The sequence below is a fragment of the Parasteatoda tepidariorum genome, chromosome 2 (assembly GCF_982258835.1).
Source record: "Parasteatoda tepidariorum strain Cologne lab strain chromosome 2, Ptep-v5.0, whole genome shotgun sequence".
NCBI classification, from domain to species: Eukaryota; Metazoa; Arthropoda; class Arachnida; order Araneae; family Theridiidae; genus Parasteatoda; species Parasteatoda tepidariorum.
The window spans coordinates 82990641-83009698 of record NC_141756.1 but is presented as its reverse complement, the minus strand read 5'-3'; the positions used below and the strand labels follow the sequence as shown (position 1 = coordinate 83009698).

General features: G+C 28.5%; 1 protein-coding gene across 6 annotated transcripts in view; it reads left to right on the top strand.

The window, feature by feature from the left end:
* LOC107441659 (5' exonuclease Apollo) overlaps positions 1-18099 on the top strand; it is a 69184-nt gene extending 51085 nt beyond the window's left edge. The window contains exons 1-3 of one of the 6 annotated variants that reach the window (XM_043043728.3): positions 9439-9597; positions 13225-13420; positions 16870-18099. In XM_043043728.3, the coding sequence (XP_042899662.1) occupies positions 9473-9597; positions 13225-13420; positions 16870-18054 (1506 nt within the window). In that variant the 5' untranslated portion in view covers positions 9439-9472 and the 3' untranslated portion in view covers positions 18055-18099. Of the gene's footprint in view, positions 1-9438; positions 9598-10400; positions 10511-10692; positions 10932-13224; positions 13421-16869 lie in introns of those variants that run through there. The other 5 variants (XM_043043729.3, XM_043043732.3, XM_043043730.3 and 2 more) reach the window with 5 other exon arrangements.
* Positions 18100-19058: the final 959 nt, after the last annotated feature.

Here is a 19058-nt window from a genome sequence, read left to right as displayed (position 1 = left end):
TTCTGGACCGGAGTTCGGTTCTCTAATCACTGAGCTACAACGGTCTCAGTATAATTTTAGTGTAAAATTTTCAAGTACACTTAAAAGCTTCCAAAAAATACGAATCAAAGCTTAAAAAATTGAATTTCTAGAAAAGAGAAATCGATTAGGTACAAAAGTGAACATTTACTCTTTGTATTCTTGTTGCTGCTACATCCTGCGTAATTTCTTCCTTCAAATTCTTTCTACATTCTTTCAGTCTGTTTTCCTCTTTTATTTCAAAAAGTCTTTGTGCATCCAGAAAAGCCATTCTTCCTCGTCTTGCTCTGTCATGATTCAAGATCAAAGACACCGCTTCTTTCACGCTCATTCTTTGAGTTCCCCAATGCTGTTGAACAGATAAAGTGAAGTGCTTAGTGTTAAAACATGTTAACTGACATTATAAAAGTTAAGTGTCTTTCTATCGATATACAGGGTGTTTATAAAGTCAAAGACCCATTTTGATGCTTAATAACTCATAAAATAATAAAGATAGATTAAAATTAATAATATAAATGGTTAGATAGACTCAAAAAGTTTCATGACCCTTGTCAATGAACTTCCACGTGTGCCCCCTTCGCACGGAGAATATCAAGTCGATAGTCAATTTCACGCCAGGTAGCGGCAAGCATGTCGGCATGCACAGAGGCTATTGTGGTTGTAATTCTGGCTTTTAGGTCATCAATGTTCGACATGATCCTCCTGTTAACATTGTCCTTTATAAATCCCCAAAGAAAAAAGTTCAGCGGTGTTATATCAGGTGATTTGGGTGGCCAAGGAATTGGACCTCCTCGCCCAATCCATCTTCCTGGAAAATGGTCATTCAAAGAACTACGAAAGATGATACCCCAATGAGGTGGTTCACCATCTTGTTGCAAAAAGACATGTGGCTGAAGCTCTTCTAGTTGTAGAAATACGAAGTTTTCCAACATATCTAAGTATACGACTGATGAGACCGTCTTTTCTGTAAAAAAGAAAGGCTCAATGACTCGGTCGTGCAATAGTCCACACCACACATTAACCTTTGGGGAATCCCTTTGCGTCTCACGGTATTCATGGGGGTTTTCAGATCCCCATATGCGCACATTATGGCGATTAACAATGCCAGAAACATGAAAGGATGCTTCGTCGGAGAACATTATGTGCTTCAGAAAACCAGCATCATCTTCTATCTTTCCTACCATATCTGTTGCAAAGGCCATCCTCCTAGGCCTATCGTCCGGTTCCAAACCTTGAACAATTTGAACTTTGTATGCATGCAGTCTTAATTGCTTCTTAATAACCTTGTACACCGTCGAAATTGGCAAATCCAATTCTCTTGCCGCTGATCTCACAGATCTTCCAGGATTGTCTAAAAATGTCTGTCACGCTCAACGTCAAAATCACTTAAGCAGGGACGTCCGGGTCAAGGGTCGTGAAACTTTTTGAGTCTATCTAACCATTTATGTTATTAATTTTAATCTATCTGTATTATTTTATGAGTTATTAAACATCAAAATGGGTCCGGGACTTTATAAACACCCTGTATAATGTTGATTTGAAAAAATGATGTTCATCTGCATTGTTTCGAAATTACCTCACTTCGAAGACACTGAGAATCGTAAATTAAGTATTGAGGCGTATCTGCCTCCACAAAAAAATTATTGAACCAAATAAATACACATTATCTTTGCATAAAGAGAAAAACTATAATAACCCATAGTGTTAGCCCATAAGGAAATAAAATTCGTAAATATGACGGTACACGGTATTTTTCTTCTTCTCAGCACTATGCACAAGCACGAATCAACCAATCATTTCTGAGATTCAAACAAGCGTGATTACCAAGTTGATAAATATTTAATCCTCTTATTTCCAAACTTTTACGATTAGCAATGCCCTTCCTGATTGTCAATTTTTTAAAGCACTCTACATTAGCTTCTATTTACAACACTTACAAACTTAGTGGCAAAATTTATTAAAGTCAGCGGCAAAATTAGCGCTGTTATGGGTTCGATAAGTACTCTGTATGGCGAGGCTGTACTTTGGAATCCACTGGCAAAATTCATTATTAAAGACAAACGGTGCTGACGTGTAATATTCAGAAGGTTAAATGAACCATATGTTAGTGTCCGTTGGGCTCTGTGAGAGGTTATTTCCATGTCAGGGTTAATTTAATTCAGAAAGTCCTCCAGGAAGGTAAATTTGTTCCGATAATTAACACTAAAGCTCTCTCGTTTAGACATCATAACCTCGAACCCACTATTTGAGGAGACAGTTGATCAGCGGTATTAAATTGACTGTGTTATGCAGTATTTCGCAATATATAGATATCTTTCTAAAAGATAAAGACATTATGAATCTGATATACATTCTGACTTCCTTTAATCTTAGATAGATCTGAATCCGAAAGTATTTCTTGTAACCCCGTTTCAGAAGTGAATGAATTGAAGACTTTTTTAATTATTTTAGACTGATTATGTTAAGAATCGGTATCATTTTGATTTCCTCACGAAGTTAAAAAAAAGTTATGAAATTTTAGGCAGTAGAAGGGTGGCATTCAGGTGACAGATAGCTGATTAATCAGCTTAAAACATAACTAAAAACTCACAAAAAACATAATTTATATGCTTTCTAATTTTTTTTTTATTTTTAGGAAAATGTGTTTAGGAATGTCTTTATGACTTTGCACACAAATTTTCTTGAAATTGAATGAATGTTAGATTATTAACACTCAAATATATTTCAATAAGTTTAAGATTCATGATTTGCATGGATGTACCGATTCGAGCATAAAAAAACATGTTTATTTTCAACTAAATTTAAGTTATTTTTTATGAAAAAATTTAAATTCCTGATGTGGTCGGAGGATAAGCCCAAAATTCTTTTCTTATCAGACTAATTATATCATGCTCCTTTATGAATTTGATTTCTTGACAATGTTTGACGAAACACAAGCCCAAAAATCTAATTAAAGTAGTTGAAGCACAACATTTTAATGCCAAAAATTAATTAACAAACTAGGGAAGAAATACATTATTAATAGTAGTATTATTCCATCATTTTTTTAGAAAAAAACGTTTCGGAATACAAGCATGATTCCATCACGTGACACATAAATTCGTTGCAATTGATTAATTTCAAGATATCATTTATATCTTGAAATTAATCAGACACTTTAGCGAACATGATTTATAATAATTAATCATGAAAGAATCATGCAGTCGAATTCGAATCCATTCAATACTGTGCCAATGTCTTAACATATAATGTTTCGTATACAGAGTAAAAGTGATACAAAAAATTAAAAAAATAAGCTCTTACCTTAATTGACGTTTCCTTTGTTATGTACTTCAATAATTCAACAATTAAAGCGTGCTTTTCTTGTTCTTCTGTACTTTTATCATAGAAATACATCGGGATTTTGATATCCATTTCACTCTAAACAAATGAAAATATTTTCACACTTTTTTTAATTATTAACATTTTATACAAATTAACGCTCCATAAATTTTTAACGTTTTCGTTAAAAAATTGCTACAATTCTCTTCAGAGCTTTAAAAAGTTTAAAACATTTCTGAAATAAAACTAATTCATGAAAAACACATTCAGTGTTATTCCTCACTATATATGTAAATTCTTCAATTCTAAACCTTATTGAGGATTTATTATGTTACTTTTTTCGGTGAATAAATGGGGTAACTTTATAAATTAATTTTTTTAATCAAATTGGCAAAGAAAATCAATTAATCAAAATAGAAAATCAATTAACAAACATCAATTTAGCACAGGAAATGATTGTTGTGTAGATATGTATGCGCATAATAATACTTAATAATTGTAAACTTGCTAAATTTCATTTTTCAAAAGTATAACTTTTTTTTTGCTATTAACATACAGTCCTCATATGTGATCCGCGAATTGTCAATCTGATTTGTTTGCATTGTTTAACAGTTCTTTTTTTTAAATTTTGAAAACCATATATCACTGCATTACCTTCAGCAACAGAAATCCGTATTTAAGGTGTTCCCCAATGATTATTCTTTAAATGTAGTTTTAGAATTATTGTGAATAATTAATTCAAAAATGTAAGCGACAGAAATTTGTGTTTAAGCAATAATATGTAAGAAAAAAAAACGCTATCAAATTTTTAACGAATCAGTAGTGATAAAAGCTTAGTTAAAAACATCAAAGTCTGTTTAGTCTTCCTAATTAGTGATTCAATCGATTTTGAAAGCGTTTTTTTTTTTTTTTTTTTTTTTTTTTTTTTTTAAATTTTTTATTCCTCTTTAAAATATCCATTTATACCCTCTAATGTGAGTACTTTTTTGTCCTTAAAAAATTTAAACATTGTAAAAATATGAATTAAATGTGATCTTAACGGAACACCCTTCATGTATTATGTTTAACATATTGTGGAGTGTTAATGCATCTAAGATAGGAGTGAATAAAAAAAAATTGTCGTGACTTTTCAAATACTCGAAGGAATTTATTTATTTTGAACATAAAAAAGTTGAAAAAAGATAGGTTTTAAATCAGTCGATTAAAATGATTTTTAACAATAATAGCTCTTTGAGATAGACTTACAGCTTCCTCTTTTTATGTTAATATTATAGTGTCCTTAATGCTATAGTGAGTACAATTTTAATTGTTATATTGTTCTTCTATGTTAATGTTATGGCATCCTTAATGTATATGTTATAATCTCACTCTTACAGCCCGTAACATTATGGAAAACGATTTTTCCTTTTTCTATGATGTTACAATATCCTTAATGCTATGGTGTGTATAATTTTAACGCATATTGTATTTCTGTGCTAATATTCTATTCTATTCTATTCTATTCTATTTACACCTTATAACATTAAGGAAAACTACTCTTCCTCTTTCTATATTAATGTTATAGTGTCCTTAATGCAATGGTTTGTATAGTTTTAATATCATAGTGTATTTCTATGTAATTAGCGTCCTTAATGCTAATGTTATAATATCTTTCTTACACGCTATACCATAAAGGAAAACTATTCTTCCTTATTTTCTGCAATTTTATTATTTATCAAGATTTTTACTACACTTAGATAAACACATAGATCATTTGACAATAAAGCGACAAAATTTGTTTTATATAACTACAGTTAAAGTTACTTACAGGAACCATTTTTAGTTCTAATAGAACTTCATCCAAAAACTGAATTTCTGAAAATTCTAATCCGACGAGTTCATGCTTTAGTTCCAAAACACGACCAATGCAATTATCGATTAGTTTTTGCAGCAAATTTCTTTTCTGTGGTTGCAGAATATTTCTATGGCAATCAATCAGCTTATTAGAAACTTTGATGTATTTTAAATATAAAACAGAACTCTTGCGAATTGCCTTAAGACGCTCCTGTTGAAAATATAAAAAATATTATAGCGTGATTTAAATATGCAATAGTTATAATAATAATAACTAGTTATTGTAACTGCATAAATAGTTACTATAAAAATAGTCGACTAACATCAGACAACATGTTTTAAATAACTTCATAAATTTCTTGTCTTCAAACATAAAAAGCATTATTTCGGATTTTGTAGTTTATGCGAAATTTTTTAAAAAATTAAAATAACTAATTATTATTTCTAGCAATAAAGAAAATTTAATGAGTTTTTTTTCATTTCAGGGAAATATCAAGTAAATAATTTAAACTCATTGGGGGGGGGGATATAATTTCCAAATATAACGAGTACATCAATTAAGAATTTCAGAAAATGGCACCGTGTTTGTATTTCCAAATTTGCACCATTTTTGGAATTTAATCGCTTAAACAGAATAGACTGATCTTTTTATTAGAATAGCAAAATTTAATTTATTATTTAAAAAAAAACATTGCCTAATGCAGATACTTTATATTCTATAAAATATGTTAAAACGAACCTGTTAGTTGAATTTGTTAGTCAATCTTTCTGTAGTCATAGTCACTTCTCTTAGTGATCGAATGTTATTGTAGTTAGACTCACTATAAACAGGAGACGGGACTTATATCCTGGGAAAGGGGTCATATAATTTATCATTTAAATATGTATAAAGGAGAATTCAGTCCCTACCTAAGTAATATGAGTGCACATAATTTAAATATCGAGTTTTTATTTTATTTTATAGCCGGTGTTAAACAGTCAACCCAATTTTTAATTTACGACTATTAATGTACAAATATATAACACTGTGATTTTGAATTCAATACGGAAGACAGGAGAGAACTCTTGGATCGAGTATTGGGAGAAATTTGTCTTCACGAAGGACCTTTAAATGGAATTAATCCGCCTTGCTTTACATGGAGAGGAAAACCACGAAACCCCCCTCCCACGTTTAGACTGACGGCAATCATCACATAATTCGTTAACCTTTGAGAATATTTTACGTCAGCACTATGGCCGGTGCTTGCCGGGTGCAGGATTCGCATCAACCAGCCATCGCTGGGATTTGAACTTGGGTCATCTCAGTGTGGGGTGATCTCTCTATTCTCCGAGCCACCACGGTTCTAAATATGAAATTTAAAAACTTATAAATAAACTGCGTCAATATTTATGAAAACAAATTATAACATCAACAGGCTTGTCTCCTTGAAGTACATTATTTATGCTTTGTATTTTATTTTGTAGTAAAGTATAAAGATTCATTTTTTTCCCCTTTTGGATTCAAGGTACAATATTCCATGCTTATAAGCAGTAATTACTATATTCCGTACTTATACATAACATACAGGAGTTCTGTAAGCATAAACTCAATATTTGAAATAAAATTGTTCTTAGAGTTAAACTAAAATTACTAATAAAGGTACAACTAAAATTACTACTAAAAGTACAACTAAAATTACTTGCTAATAATTACTGTGCGATAGAACATTCAAACTAAAACATTGTTACGTCAGCCTTTTATACTAAAATTTATTAGGAGCAATTTATCTATAAAAAAGCTAAATTGACACTCTATAATTAAGAAGGTGATTAGAAATTCACAAAGTTTATTAACAATGCATAAAAAATATTTTTTTCCTTATCACTCACTTGATCCGATAATGCAGAAGTTTCTATTAATTCTTCTTCAAGAAGCTTCTCTAGATCAGCTTGCGTTGATTTCCACAGATCATTGTATTTTCTTTAAAAAGAAATACTATTTTAAATAAATAAATAAAAATAGTTATGAAACGATTGAAAAATCATCTGCTACGTATTGCATTTAAATCAACATGCGTACCAAAATACTACAAATGAATAAATAAAATTAAATAAAATTTTGAAAATACTGCAAATTTGAAATCAGTATACAACTTATTCAGTATAATAACTTATCAGTATTATCGCAATTTATCAGTATAATTACTTACTTATTAGACATTTTTAATTTAGCTTGCGAAATCTCCACCTGAAAGAGAAATTTTAAATAATGATTCAATATTTTTTAATGAGCAAGACTTAGATAATGTAAAAAATACTTTTTATAATTTTGTATGCGATTATTGGATAATCGGTCTCTATGTATTTCTATTCTATACAATGTTAATAGGGTCTTACAGACTCTAGTTGCTGTTTGAGTAGATGTTGTTAGAGCATTGCATACATTGTTGTTAGAATCTTCTCGAGTCTTTTTTGAATTTCCTTTAAAATCCGTAAAGTAAAGATACAATTAGTTGATCAAAGTTTAATGTAAAAACTGTTTTATTTAAGACAGTTGTTTTCAGTGAAATGTTTATTTATTTTTTTTTATCACTGACCGCTCAAAACTTAGTGAAAAAAAATACTACTGATCTGATTGGGTCTGTTGTTGTTAAATATTGCTTACGTGTTCTTTTGTTTCTTGCACATAGTGTAACTATTTTAAGAGGAGCTTCCTAATGACCTAATATTATAGATACTTCAAGACTACTTATGTAAAAAAGAAATCGAGAAATTTTGCTTATAAAGGGTCACAAATTAATATTCAAGTGAGGAAAGACGAACCGATAGAGCCAATAAGAGTAAAAGAACAATTTAAACCAGTTTATTTGAAAACAATGTTTAAGGACGTTTTCTTTAAGTGAATATATATTCTTTTGCACCCAAAACTTATTCTTGATTTTTTTTTTTAATCCCTAAACTCTTCGCGATCCCCACAGAGCTTTAGAAAGGTTTTTTTTTTCTTTTCTTTAACTAATTATCAATTTGAAATACATCATGAGAACAGTTTTTTGATTTCATAGAATAAGAATCTTTAACATAAAAAAAAAAAAAAAAAAAAAAAAAATCAAATGAATGTAAGGAAATAAATGTTAACTCTTTACAACTAGACTCAAACAAGCGGTGAATTATTTTCAGAAAACTTTCAATGCAAACTTTTACGTTTAAGTCAACTTTAAAGTGACCATAAAAAATTAGTAATCAACAAAAAATAGCAAAAGCCCAAAATAATCTAAAATAAATTGTTTCATTGATTTCTAAAACATTTTAATTGTCTTCGTCGAGTTGTATTTTTCAATAATAGTTCATCGCGTTTTCTGTCACAGTTATCTCCAAAAAATAATTTTTCTTTCAATTAATTGATTTATTAATATTATTTTTATTTCATTTTTATTTTGAAATTTTGAATAATAGATTAAGAAGTTATTTGTAAGAAATGGAAATTGTGGTTAAGTTCATTGATTGACGGAAGTTAATTTATACCACGTCATTTATAGCCAGAAAGCTATAGATTTTTCATTTTACCACTCTGATAAGAAAAAATAAATAAAATAAAAATGAACTAACTTAATAAATATTTAGTTGTCACTGAATTCCATGCAAAAAATTAAGAGAAATGTTACTTAGAATTAGAAACAGATGAATTATTTTTATTCTAATTCTGAATTTTTTTCTCTCTTTTTAGTTACAATTAAAAATAATAATTTAATAAATGTATATTAAAATAATTAAGCAAAAAATTATATTTAATTGAATAAGAAGTTAAAATATAATATTCAAATTTCAATAAAATGAAATCTTATTTCAAAAACCAATTTAAAATTAAACAAAAATTAATTAAGTATGTAATTAAGTTAATTTATACTAAAATTAAACTAATTTGGTACTGAAAAAATTAAATTGATTCATTATTTAATTAATGTGCTATTTAATACGATATAAAATAAACATATTTGCCTCTGCTGTGCTGAAAATATTTTACTTTCAAAGCATCAAATTCAGAAGTGCAACACTTGTCACAAAACGCAAAACATGACAAAAGTTTTAAATTCGTTACTATGACAACTGTGATAGACATTATGCTACACTTTTACCTAATTTGTTTTTATACAGTATGGACTTTTTAATGCAACTTATTCATAAAATAAAAATGAAATTGCATCATAGACATTTTAACTACTTATGAAGACAAATACTGTTGAAATACGCTTATTTGATGAGACGTAAATAAAAGTTGAATTTATTTATATAATTTTTGTTGTTCTTAGAAAATGGCAACATTATGTCCCGCCAAAATTTCATCTTGAGGAAAAATGTAAACATAACATTGCAATGCAGATTGCGTTTTAAGTTTCTTAGAAAATTTCTTTACATACTTGTTATAGTTTTCTTCATACAGTTTGACACGTAAGAATATTTAAGGCAAAACTTCATAACTTTCTAAATTAGTATGGTATAGAGTCAATAAATATGTTCATTGAAAGATAGAAGTAGTAACCTCTAAAGATCAGTAATTGTTTGAAAACTGTGATTAGTAATTGCTTGAAAACTTCAATTTAACTTATATAGTTGTTGCATATTTATTAATTATTCGTATATTAAATAATTGTAATTAAGTGTAATTATTGTTTACTGCAAGTTTTCCATTTTATTCTTCAAAATAGTTTTATGTGTATATTATTTTCACTAAACCAAACAAATAATGGATTTACTCATTTCTTCATTTTGTTTAAATTCAGCAACGATAAAAATATTTTGTTTCGAATAAGTATCCAAAATAAAAGTGTAATAGCAAATTAACGTTGTCAAACGTCTAGCATTTTTCAGTGTCTTAATTTAATTCTTTTCTTTTTAAAAAGTTTATTTTATTTAAAAACGAAATATTTCAGTTTTTTTAAAAAATAATTTGGGTTACTGTTGTACAAAAAATCTGTTAGCCTAAGTGTTAAAATGGTAATTGGTATCAAGGGCGCCGGCAGAATAATATAAAAGGGGGTGCAACCCTCTAGCAAACTACCCCCTCCCCCCCACACACAAAAAAAATTAAAAATATTCTGTTATTACATTTTGTTTTGTTATATATACTTTCATCTGTTAATTTTTTCAAGATACATTTCTTCATTGTTAACAAGATATTTAAAAAGAAGTACGAATTTCTTGTACTTGCAAATTTTGCCACGAGAAACTGTACTGATGGCGCTGGCAGAGCTACTGACTTTGAAACACAAAAAACTACAAACAGTAGTTTCGTATACTAACGTGTTTGTGCTCGCTTAGCATTGGTATTTATTGTGTTGATGAAGTTTCACAGTTTTGAGAAGTCAGTTAGTGTTATACACATTTGTTAAACTAAATAACTAATAGAAAATATAATATTACTTATATTTTATTAAATGAAATTTAAAAATATAGCTTAGATGTCTGCCAAGTTTGTTCAATAAAAATATGTTTAATAAAAACTTTTATAACAAAATTGTTTTACTGTATCTCTTTAACTGTTTAAAAAAAAGCCAAGGGGGTGCAAGTGCACCCCCTTGCACCCCGCTGCCAGCGCCCTTGATTGGTATTCTCTTTAATTGCAGTCTTTATTCTCTACTCTGTGTTTAAGATTACTTCTTTTGTACTGGTTTAATATGAAATGTTTAATAAATGAGAAAGTTAAAAGTTTGTTATGAGATGTGCTCTTAATGTAAATAAACTTGGAATATATGTTTCCTTCATTTTAACTCATTCATGATTAGGTAAAAGTCTAATAAAAGTAACTGAATAAGTGAACTAAATTAATGTTTAAATTTGACATTATGTGAAAATTACTCAAACTTAATAAATGAATTTTAATGTAAAGTCATTTAGAATTATAATTTTAGAGAATTTAGAACAGATTATACTCTATCATATGTTAGTTTTCATTGCATAGTACTCGATCATATTTAAATTCTCAGCAGCTTGACAAAATTAAATTTATTGATTTGATTAACAGATGAATCGGGTATGCTTCCATTTTCGTAATTGTTAGTTCGTGTCCACTTAAATTGCCAAATGCAACATGTTTTAATATGTGTTATCGTGTTTCTTAATTATTGTTTTTGTTTTATTGTATTTTAAGAAATACATAGTGGTTTGCCAAAAATTTCTACAAACTTGACCTTTTGAATTTTAATATTATCCTTTTGTATTACCGCCTGCCTGAACTTCGCAATTATTTTGGCTTATGTATTAATACAGAAAATTTCTTTGTAAATTTAAAGACTATTATTTAGAGAATAATATCAAAATTACCTATTAGTTCTTTTTTGCTCTCTACAATTGAAGAACTCAGAATATAAATGTTCTAAGTAGTATTTTAAGAATTTAGGAACAGCAGCATCAAAAATATATCAAGAGTCTAAAGCTGCTTAAAATAAGTTTTTTTTATCAAAATTTGTCTTATAATAACTTGTCAAGAAATAGTTTTCTGCATATGGCAGCTGTCTATAAAACATTTTTAAGAGTCAGGCAGGTTTTTTTTCCTTAAGGTTAGAGCAGTGGTTACCAACTGGTGGCCCCTAAACTAAAATATATTAGTTGTCTTTTTTTGTGGACAATTTTCGTAAAAAATCTATATGGGTTTTAAATACTTTTAAGCTTAACAGACATCTTGGCAATTCTATGTCTGTTTCGCATTATTGTTTAATACATAGGTGCACATTAAAGTTATTGTAACCAGAACTTTTTAATATGCAATTAAATATTTTTAAAAATATACTTCTTATTTTAATTTGTAATTTAATACTTTTGTTTTGTACAACTTTAAAAAAATTACTGTATCATTTAACTTTCAAACATGAAAGAGTCCTATATAAAATTTTGATAAAGTTGCATCATGCCATTTGACTGGTGTTTTTAACTGCGGTCCCCGGCCTCATGTAAAGTGGAAACCCCTGGGTTAAAGGGATTAGAACTGAAAATCCTCTGTAGTTTTAAGATTTTCTGTTTTTTTTTTCTTTTTTATTTCTGTACATATAAATTTATTTTGTAATCTTGTACTTGTTACTATATTTATTTTAATTTATTTATTATTATTATCTGTTATCCATATGAATCATTCACAGCATTTTAATGTTGTACCTTTATATTTGCTATCATTATGTTTTTTTTTTAGTTATTGTGGTGCTTTATTCAACAACTTTGCATGCCTATTAATAATTATTAAATAATAACAAAAACTCTTGATTAAGTTATCAAATTAAATACCTTAAGCCTTATTATTAAGTATGTAATGAATATTCGGCCACTATTCGGTATTCGGCCGTTTTGCCGAATATTCGGCCTAGCCGAATACTGAAGTTATTCGGGCGAATAATGAAGTATATGCTATTATTAATTATTTAGATTTGTGAAAGCCTTATTGTTGGCATCAAGATATTTAAAATATTACAAAAAATACATCAAGTTGTTAAATTTTTTTTTAAAATATAGAAAGTTTAAAAAAGCAAATTTTTTAATATTTATTTCCTTTTTAATGTTAAATTTGAAAATTATTTAATTACAAAATTAAAATTTCACAAGTGACGCTTTTTAAAAAGTTCTTAATTTTCTGAGTTATAATAATTTTTCTGACAAAAAAGAAAGTTAAGAATACATTTAAACAGTAGTAAGTAATGAGTTCTTATCTTAAATAAAATAGCATATAAATTACAAGTATAACTATAACTAAAATATGCTATTATTAATTTAGATTTATAAAAGCCATATTGCCTTGTTATTGGCATCAAGATATTTAAATTATTACAAAAAATAAATCAAGTTGTTAAAATTTTTTTAAATATACAAAGATTAAAAAAGCAATTTTGTTAATATTTATTTCATTTTTGATTTAAAATTTGAAAATTACTTTAATTACAATCAAAAGAGAAATTTTTAAAAAGTAAGTATTCGGTCACCGAATATTCGGTATTCGGCCTAAAATTTGGCCGAATATTCGGTATTTGGCCCCATCACTATTCGTTACATCACTACTTATTATGTAACCTAATTATATGTATCTTTTTATAGAATGCTTGGAAATGGTCATGTAATTCCTGGGACACCTATAGCAGTAGATATGTGGAACCCTAAAAATTATCCACAAGCCCGGATTTTTTTCCTTTCCCATTTTCATGCTGATCACTTAGTTGGTCTCACAAGCTCTTGGCAATTTCCAATATATGCTTCTCCTCTCACTTGCAAGCTCTTGATTCATAAAATAAAGGTATATGTTATTTTTAATTGCTAAAAAATACTGTGTTACAGAAATTATTACAGTAAAACTTGTGTAAGTTGACCACTTGCGGTGCATTGTTTTAGTGATCAACTTACACAAGTGGTCAACTTATAGAGGGGGTGGGTCATTGTTTACTTTTTCTTTTCCTATATCATGTTGCTATATATTGAATTTTTTTTTTACTTGACTTAAAAATTTTATTCAGAAAATATGCAAATGAATATGTTAAGAAATGTGTTTAAACCTGAATGAACTTCAATTTGATACATATAATTCTAATATTTAACTATTTTTTTATTAATTATATTTAATTAATTTTCAATTATTGCTGTTAATTATTGTGAAGGCTATGTAAGAGTTCAGTTAAAAAAATTATTTGGTTAGTTATGCATGTGAAGTGCTTAATAAATATAATTTCTTAAAATATCAGAACACGAAAACATGTAATTTGAAATCTTTCACAAAATAAAATTATTTGGACACTTTAAAATTAATTTACTACACTTAAAGATCAAAGATTCAGAGTATTCATTTATTCAAATGCTCACTATTGCAACAGGAAGAGCAACTTTTCAACTAACACACCTGTTTTCAATGAACGAATGAAAGAAATGGTAAAAAGCTGACTCCTTACAGTTTCCCCTGATGGTCAACTCACAAAAGGGTTTAGATTAGCTTTTTACACTATTTCACCAAACAAGTGAAATTTTAACATACATTACCAAAATGACAGAAAATTTTCTGAATTTTTTTCTGGTCAACTTATGAGGTTTTTAGAATAGAATTTCATAATACTCCTAGACAAAATTGACTTATTTCAGTGATCAACATACAAGATAGACAGGTGGTCAAGTTACAAAGGTTTTGCTTCTTTATATTATATAGGAAAAATTCCGTTCTTGATAATTGAGGTCAACTTATGCAGGTGCCCAACTTACAAGGGTGGTCAACTTGGCAGGTTTCACTATATTTTTATTTATCAATTTTCAGAACGCATTAACTTATTTATTTATTTGTATTCTGACAATCTAATTTGAAAAGGTTGTCTAAAAATATTTCTATAAAGAGAGAAAAGGTTATAAAGAGTGCTGATGTTGATGAATCGATCTTTTTTTATCACATCTCTTTTAAAATCATCTATCTAAAACATACTTTATCGACAAAATATGGAAATTTTGTTTGTCTCTGATTTCCTGATCACTAAGAGTGTTTCATATCTTAAAAACACTAGAAATAACAGAGGTGATATCCAACTGGAACACTTGCTCTTGTATTCCAGCTTCAAGGCTAAGGTCAAGAAAACTGGGATGGGCACAGTAGGCCTTGGTTTCCTATAGCCTTGTTGATTTTAGTCTTAGTTCAGTTATTAATAGAAATAGTGAAAGAATGTGGCTAATTAAAAATATACTAATTTTCTATAATAAACAATTATTTTAATAATTAACTTATAAATTTACTAATTTTTTAAAAATGTAATATTACCAAAATTAATTATATTCTTGCTCTTTAAATGTACTTTTTCAATAGTAAGTTTGAAAATTTACAAATGGTATCTTGGCTTCATTTACTTCTCTGGAATATTTAAATACTAATTAAAATTATTGGAACTGCTTTTCAAGCTCACTAAAATGTGATTTAGTAATTTTTTTTTTATTGCTAACATTGTGGATTTGCTAGGAATTAAAAGGACATCTGCCTATTAAGCTGTGATTGTGATGATTAAAACAATATGATGATGAGGAATGAAGATGTTGATAAGGTTGAAATTTGATTGGTAATGGTATAGGTTACAGAGTAATGATACATTTTACATATAATTTTTTGTTATTGTTGAAATTCCATTAAGAAATTTTATACTATCTAGGGCCTGTTTTCTATAATTAATACTGGGGTTGAAAAAAAAAAAGAGAAATATGATGGAGGCTTAAAAAAAAAAAAAAAAAAAAAAAAAAAAATGCAGGACATGGAATGGTATTTCTTACATTTATGTGTTTTAATGTTAAAGGCCATGCATGGTTTTTCTTAATATACAATTCCATGCTGGGTTGTAATTTCTTGATTAACTCTGAACTAATACATGTGTGTGTGTGTGGAACCAAAGATAACAGTACTGGTGTTATTGGAGGCATTTTGTAATAGATTGTAAAAAGGTAATGCGGGATATGAAATGAATGCTAGCATTGGAAAGTTTCTGGTATGTGAAAAGTTATGAAAGCTGTCATGCTAGTTTTGTAAATAGAAGGCTTAGTTATTGCTGTTAATTATTGTGAAGGCTATGTAAGAGATCAGCTAAAACATTGATGAATTTGTTAAAAGATAAAATTCAGCCTGGAAACCATTTGCAGAAAATGAATTGGGTTTGAGATGTCAATGCTTGTTATTTAAATGAGTAATTTTCATGTGTTTATATATTATTTAATACAGGGTTCTCCGTAGGAATAAAAAAGGGCAGGATGCTTCCTCATAGAAAATGGCACTTTTAGTTTTGGAAGGTTAACTTCCCATGTACAAAATAATGACCCATGCACACTAAATCTGTTGGGGTCAAAAAATCCTCCAAGTTCCCATAACAAATCAATACCTCCATGGGTACTGGATCGAAATTGATCTTGCTCTGGTTCAGGTCATAATTAAAATCTGCTGAATGGTGGGTGCATGTGTCCTCCCTGTAAAACAGGCTGTCATGTATGTGTGGGGCAGAAGTCCAATTCTTGACCATAGATGGTGCCACTGGGGAACAAGAAGAGCACGCCCCTCTTGCCTTAATGGCATATGACAACAAAAATAGATTAACTTAGCAGGGTTAAAATTTTTAAAATGTATTTACAAGCATAATGACTTAATAACTTTCACTCAGTAATGCTTAAATATATGTTTTCCTTCATAATTTTCTTTTACAAACACTTTTGTATATGTAACTCTGCATAAGTATGTAAGACTCTAAATAAAAAAATTAACCTTATATTTATTATTTTAGTATGTCAGAGTTTTGCTGATATATCACTATGATCGCTAAGTTCCAAAAAATAATCAATTGGAAGTATTCTGAATTGAATGAACAATGTGCTTTTTTTTAAAACTCTATTATTTTATAAATATCACAAAGTAAACAAGATTAATTTTTAAAGTATTGTTTTCCAAATGTTTCTAATTGAAAAACAAATGAAATGCATATTAAGTCATCAAAGAAAGTGATAACTTAGACCTGATTGTCTGAGATGAAGTTTCTAATATTTTTAAAACTGTTTTTACATTTTTTTCTGTTTTTAATGGATTAATTTGAAACCGTTTTTTAATAATTTTACTCCCTTTTATTCAAATTTATATTAGCATATAATTGGTTAAAATCTTTTTAAAATGTTTTTTGAAACTTCATAAATGTGATTTTTATACTTGAAGTATATGGCAGGTGTGTTATTATTTTCTCTTTACATTAGGTAAAACCATCTTTAGTGAAGTGTTTAGAGATTGGAGAAGATCAATTTATTCCCTTAGATCTGGAAGGAAAAGAATTGCTTACTGTTACCCTCTTTGATGCAAATCACTGCCCTGGATCAGTAATGTTTCTATTCAGTGGTTATTTTGGCAACATTTTTTATACAGGTGATTTCAGATATAAAGCTGGAATACTTGAAGATTTTCAATTGCCTGAAATTGACGTTTTGTATTTAGATAACACATACTGTTCTCCTAAATGTTTATTTCCAACACGTGAAAATGCGATAGAGAAAATACTGTTGCAACTAAGTGATTGTTTAATGAACAGCAATAGAGTGTATATTGGCCTTGACAATTTGGGCAAAGAAGATTTACTACAGCAAATAGTAAAAGAAAGAAGAGCTAAAGTATTTGTCAACCCAGCTAGAAAAGAAATTATGGACATTTTGGGTTTTTCAGACATTGTAACTAGTAACGAAGATGAGACAAATGTGTTTGTTGTACCTACAAATCAAATTAATGGGAGGAATCGTGATAAGTGGAATAAAGATAAAAAAGCACATGCAATTTTAGCCACAGCTAGATTTAGTGGCTTTGAATTTCAACCTTATTCTAAATATTCTGATATTCATGTTATTCCATATTCTAATCATTCCTCTTATTTAGAATTAAAAGAGTTTGTCAAATTAGTTCAGCCATCTTCTATTATTCCTGTTGTGAACAAAAATGCCAAAGGAATTTTTAACACTGATATATCAGATCGAGCAAACATGAGCGTCTTTAAAAGATTCCTCAGCAATACCAAGCCTTTTGATTTTACTATTCCGGAATCTGTGAAGAAATCCATGGCAGCTTCAGAAGTATCAAATGTTGTATCTCTCCCACTAAAAAAGCGCAAAGTTGCTAGACCAATTAAAAGACCTTTTAAAAAGCCGCCACCAGCTGCTGGGATTAGATACATTGTTAGTGAAGACTCTGAGACTGATTCAGACCCTGATGCAGTTCACATTGAGGTAGATGAAGTTGATTCTACCACTTCTAAAAAATTAAAAATTGTATCGGAGGATATTTCTGATTTTAGCTCCCCTTTATCGGAAGAAGATTCTGGTGAATCGGATGATGCATGGGAAGTTACTTTAGTGACTTGTAAAGGAGTACAAAATGTATCTCCTGTACAAAAATAATGTAGCATTGCTTTGAGACTTAGACATTAAATTAATTGAAATGAGTTTATACATGTAATGTACAAAATATAGATATGTCTATAAAAATTATTTATTAAAAAAAAGGAAATATGTTATTTACTTTTATTATAGGTCCACAAGTGAGGGCTTAATGTGTTAATGGCAATTTGTTATGTTAAACTGGGCAAAATATATGTTGTAGATCCTTGTGTGTAAGTTGACCCCCCCATTTTTGATTACGGCATAGCAAATTTCTGGTGCGTATAAGTCAACCGCTGAAAGAAACAAATATGAAAGTTTCTAAAATTAAAATAACAAAAAAATTCTTAAGTCTACAAAACATTATCAAGTCAAAAATATTTTATTGTTTCCTCTGGATCTCTCAAATAAAAAGTTAGTTTTCACCAGAACATTTTCCTATGAATCTTAAAGAAAAACTTAAGAAAAGTTAAACGCGCATATTTTTTTATATAAAATTTTTTAAGATTTCACAAGTTTTAGTATCGAAAGCTTCATATTCATTTCATAAAATAATTGATTATGCTGATGTAATTCACTAAAGTTAATAGGTCATACTATTTATTTCAAGAAGTTTTCATGCTTTTTCTATTTGATGAGTTAAGTAATATTTTTTTTTGTTGCAAGATTTATCAATTTTATATTCATTATATCCTGCTGGCCCTGGGGCAAGAAAATATGTGTTAAATCCAATTGCTAACTTTTTAAAGTCGTGGTTAATATGGAAATCATGGTTTTCTTAAATTGTAATAAAGTCCTAGAATATGCAATTGTAAATTTTTACTTCCTCTAGAAAAATAAAAGGTTGTCATTTACTGGAACTTTTTTGAAATTGAAATGTATAATCTGAAATAATTACTTATAAGTTGAAAAATACTTAGTACTTTTTAAATATTTAAATTTATTTTTCAAGCAATCTTCATTTGATAATTAGAAAAACTGTTGCTCTGGCACTAATTTTATTTCAAGAAGTATATGAAATAATT